At 34.3% G+C, this 5,059-nt stretch overlaps 1 protein-coding gene across 1 annotated transcript in view; it reads left to right on the forward strand.

Moving 5' to 3' along the window:
• Nek1 (NIMA related kinase 1) overlaps window positions 1-5,059 on the forward strand; it is a 227,734-nt gene that overhangs the window by 220,678 nt on the left and 1,997 nt on the right. The window contains 3 exon segments of the mRNA XM_023700104.1: window positions 882-1,090; window positions 2,225-2,355; window positions 2,526-2,658. Coding sequence (XP_023555872.1) covers window positions 882-1,090; window positions 2,225-2,355; window positions 2,526-2,658 — 473 coding nt within the window.

Consider the following 5,059-nt stretch of genomic DNA (forward strand, 5'->3'; position numbering starts at 1 on the left):
TAAATATAATAAATGCTTGTTAATGTAAAATATAAGTAAATGCTATATAAATATAAACTACTATACTGATAGTGTTTTAGTTTATTAAGCAGTTTGATCCTATTTTATCTTAGTTGTATAAATTAAATTATTTCATTCTTTAAAACCACAGTAAAAACAGAAATAATACACTGATCAATGCCTTGAAAATAAGATTCTCTAGTAACTATTATGATATTACATTCTAATTATACAGAAAAGCCTATTATATATTTTAGAAGCATTTTTGAGAATACATAGTTAAAGATTGGGTTCCTGCATCATACTGTTAACTTGAATGGGGGCCAGCCAGATAGCTCAGCAGATTAAAGCGCCTGCTTAGGCAGACACAGGGACTGGGGTTCCATTCCTGCCTGCTATGCCAGCCCCACCCCTTGGGTGTGCTGTGAAGGCCATTGACACTGGGTGTGGTGGTGCACACCTGTAATCCCAGTGCTTGTGAGACTTGAAAACAGGAGGATCACGAGTCCAGTCTGTGTAGTGAGACCCTGTAGACCTGGTACTCAATACATGTAAAGAAAAAAATTATGTATTGTTTTTCAGAATTTTTAAGCAACAAGTAATGCTCATGATTACGTGATTCTTTTTGGCAAATCAGGACTATTGTAAACAAGTCATCCCCTGGCTTATGTAGTCCAGAATATGTGTCTTGTGCTACTTATGATGTCATATTTATCATTTGTATTCATTCTCATTTTCTTGTTAAAAACTATGTAGGCTTTTTCCAAAATTCTTTTTATCTGTGATTCATCCTTTTAAATAGAAAGGAATGCATACATATTAAGTTGAAGTAACATTTTTAAATGGATAAAGTTTCAGTGGTTGATTTTTTTGAATTACAGTGTGTTTGAAGAGGCTGACCCAGATTTACAAGAGCTTCAGGCCTCCATGGAGCAGTTACTTAGGGAGCAGCCTAGCGAAGAATGCAGTGAGGAGGAGGAGTCAGGCTTAAAGAACAGTGACGCAGAGCCCACTGCGAATGGCACAGACTTGGCAGCTGAGGAGGACAATCCCAGCAGTGAGAGTGCCCTCAACGAAGAGTGGCACTCCGGTGCGTGATCATGGCTGTGGGGCTTCTTTTTTATTGTGGATAAATATTTCAAGCAGAGTGTATTTTTCTAATATTTGATATGAGCCATATTCAACCTTAAAACTAAGGCATACAAGCACAAGGACGAGGGGTTTGATTCCTGGTCCCATATGCCACGCCAGCCCCATCCCTGGGGCAGGCTGATCCGGCGACCAAGTCCGGATGTGGTGGCACAAGCCTGTAGTCCCAGCACTGGGGAGGCTGAAAACAGGATCGTTATGAGTCTGCATTGAATATTGAGACCCTGCACAAAATACATAAAATGAAAAAAAAAACGAGGCATGCATTTTGTGTCCCTGACTTTTCTTTTCACACAAATATGCATATGTAGCTATTTTTCCCATTAAATTATAGTAATGATTTTTGATATATTTTTATTATTGCTTATTATCCTTTTTTGGTTTATTTCTCCAGTGATAAAGATAATAGTTTCAACTTTTTTTGTTGTTTTGAAACCATTTTTTATTCAGAGTATTACCCTTAACAGGTATACAAAGTTCATGTATTTCAGTAAGTATTTGGGATATAAATGTGAAAAAATTGTTCTGCAGTTATTTTCAAAATTGTGTTTGGTATGTACATGACAAAAATATTATTTATAATTTTCTAATGTTTTCCAAAAATGTTATGTTGTATGTCTTAGGTCATCTGCCATCTGCATGCTTTGTTATGTTCTGGTCTGTGTGTATTACCAACTTTTGCCTATTTTTTTTTTTTTTTTTTTTTTTTTTTGTGGAACCGGGGATTGACCTCAGACTCTTGCGCTTGCCAGGCAAGCGCTTATTCTGCTGAGCCATCTCCCCGGCCCCTGTATCATCAACTTTTAAAACACAGTTCTTAGAACTAAATATAGGGCCCAGAAGTATATTTTACCCTTTTTTCCCCAAATTAAATTACATATGTCAGATTTTTTTTTTTTTAGCCTGGTGGCAATTACTAGAAATGTTTTTACTCTGTTTACATCAAGTGACAATGTATATATTAAAGATTTAGGTTGTCTACTTCAGCAACATTATTCATACATCAGAATTTTAGTCTAGGGTAAGAAAGTATTATTTTTATCGTCATGAAATATCTTTTATTTTTTTGTTTTAGATAACAGTGATGGTGAGGCTCCAAGTGAATGTGAATATGATAGTGTCTTCAACCACTTAGAGGAACTGAGACTTCAGCTGGAGCAAGAAATGGGCTTTGAAAAGTTTTTTGAGATTTACGAGAAATTAAAAGTAAGTACAATGCCAATTAAAATATTAACTCTTGAAGTACGCTGTTTGAATACAACAAAATGATGATGATCTTTATTGCTCATTAGGTTTGTCATCAATATATAATAAGTAAAATCACCAATTACAGAAAGTTAATATTGCAGTGTTAATTTGTATTTGGAAATTTGTAGGCTATTCATGAAGATGAAGATGAAAATATTGAGATTTGTTCAACAGTAGTTCAGTGTATTTTGGGAAGTGAACATCAGCATCTTTATGCCAAGATTCTTCATTTAGTTATGGCAGATGGAGCCTATCAAGAAGGTAAGATTTTTCTTACATATCTTTATATTTTGAATAAATATGAGAAAAAGAAGATGACAAATGTAAATTGCTGAGTTTACGTATATATTTTACCAAAATCAGTATCAGAATCATACATGTTGCTTTTAAGCAATTACAGAATTAACTGTCATAGGGCCAGGGAGATACCTCAGTCACGTAGCACCTACCTGGCAAGCACAAGGTCCTGAGATCAATTTCTGGTACATCCCCCCAAAAATATTAACTATCAATTTTTACTAATATGTCATATAGTTTTATTGACTTAGATTAAGTCAGTGTATTTTAATTTATAAGTAGCATTTAAATTTTAAGAAATTTTAAAGCTTCTATTAGCTCTACAATTCAGAATAATTCATATTAAAGATTCGACAACACATTTTTACACATAAACAAGAATTCATTTTTTGAATAAGAATTTATTTTTAAAGTATTTTCAAAAGAATTAATTGCATTTCTGTAACAATTTATACAAGCTAAAATTGATGGTTTTAAATGTTGATCTTCAATTTTAGCAATCTAAATTTTCACAAAATTTACATGATAGAACTAATTTTTAAAGAGTATTTGGAAAAAGCATATTTGGCAGATGAGCACAAGCAATATCATATGAGGCCAGGAATGAAATCAGAACATGAAGTACATACTCCAAATATCTCTACATTCTCTAAAACAAAACACTCTTTCTAGGAAAGTAGAAAACTTAAGAAATTATGTGAGTCATGGTGTTCATGGGACAAAGCATATTAGTTGCTCAGAAGGCAGATTTTTTTTTTTTTTGGTTTTGAAGCCAATGTAAAAATTTCTCATAATGCTTAAAAAGAAGCAACTACCATACAGTACTGGTCAAGTTTGAATAACATATGGATCACTTAAGGGGGAAAAAATGTTTTCTGGGAACAAGAATCCAAAGGGCTACTCCAGTACAAACTCAAGTGTTAGTCTTTGCAAGTTTCTGTCAGTTATGAATTACAAGTATAATACAGATGTTTTATTTTTCTAGATAGTAAAAGATATTATATATTATTTGTGTTTATGTGTGGTACTAGGGGTTGAATCCAGGGCCATTGTGCTGAGACACATCCCCTGGCAAGCATTATCTAGAATTTGTAGATTTCTGATTTTATTAAGATCTTAGGAAAAAAAGGGGGCAGGTAACCTGCTCAGGTCTCCCTTCTGTCCCTCTCTTGGAAGGAGTTTTCTCTTCCCCAATAAATATATTCATTTAAAAATAAAAAATCTTAGGCTCCATCTTCTAAAAATAGGACTACAAGGACCAGAGATATAGCTCAGCGGCATAAGCGCCTGCCTGGTGAGTGCCTGGCAAGGCCCTGAGTTCTATCCCTGGTACCTAAATAAATAAATAAATAAATAAATGGACTACAATGAAAAATATCCTCAGTAATTCTTACAATATTTGGATTTCATGGGTCTGTTCTCACAATACGTTGCAGTGAACTTTCCTGGCATGAAGCCTGAGGATGATTCTGAGAAAGCAAGTCTGTGGAGGATGTTGCACAGGTGCTGTCTGGATTGGACTGCTCGTCCTCCAGGCAGTTCTCCACAGTATTTCTCATGGAGCTTTTCACACTGATCAGCAGCGATATGCTTTGGCTTCAGCTGTGCTCGTCATGTATCTAGAGAGCTTTTGTTTTGCCTCTTAAGTGGAGATCTATAGTAACCAACTGAGCCACAAGGTAAAATTGACACTCTTTAGATGACTGAGTGGCTTCAACAGAATACATGCCTACCTGGAAAGTTAGCCCCCTCAAAGGCCAAGAATCAGGCTAGGCTAATAGGTCCCTCAAGAAATGGTATCACATTTTTCTCTAATATACAGATAGAAAGGAAAGGACTACACGATTCTTTAGTCTAGAAAAAAGAATATAAAGCAGTTAAAGCCAAGTGACTATCTTTAAAACAATAAACAAGACTGGTAATCTTTTTAAAAAAATCTTAGTATAGCTCATAAAATGGTACAACTAATATAGCCACTACATAAACTAGTTGTAAAATGTATATTGCATTATTCAAAAAAGTTAGCTTGCTGTTCTGTATGGTTGATTATCAGGTAGGTAAAGGTTAGGCAGTGACTGGATTTAGATATAAATTTGTCCATAATATGACCAATATTTTAGAAATCCTAAAAATATTGTCTTCTAGCCCATATTGGAGATAATAAAACCATGTGGTGATTACATGTTCTGTTCTCTGTATTGGATGGGAGGGCAAAGTCAAGGGAAAGAGAATAAAATTTTATTTAGCTGATTCAAAGTAGTATCCTGTCATTACAGTATGTATTAAAAATATTGTTCAAGCATATTTCTGTTTTATTTCACTGGAAATTTAGTACAGAAAAAATAGTCTAAACAATTCAATGCTG

This window comes from Octodon degus, unplaced genomic scaffold (assembly GCF_000260255.1).
Source record: "Octodon degus isolate 3935 unplaced genomic scaffold, OctDeg1.0 scaffold00121, whole genome shotgun sequence".
Classification (NCBI taxonomy): domain Eukaryota; kingdom Metazoa; phylum Chordata; class Mammalia; order Rodentia; family Octodontidae; genus Octodon; species Octodon degus.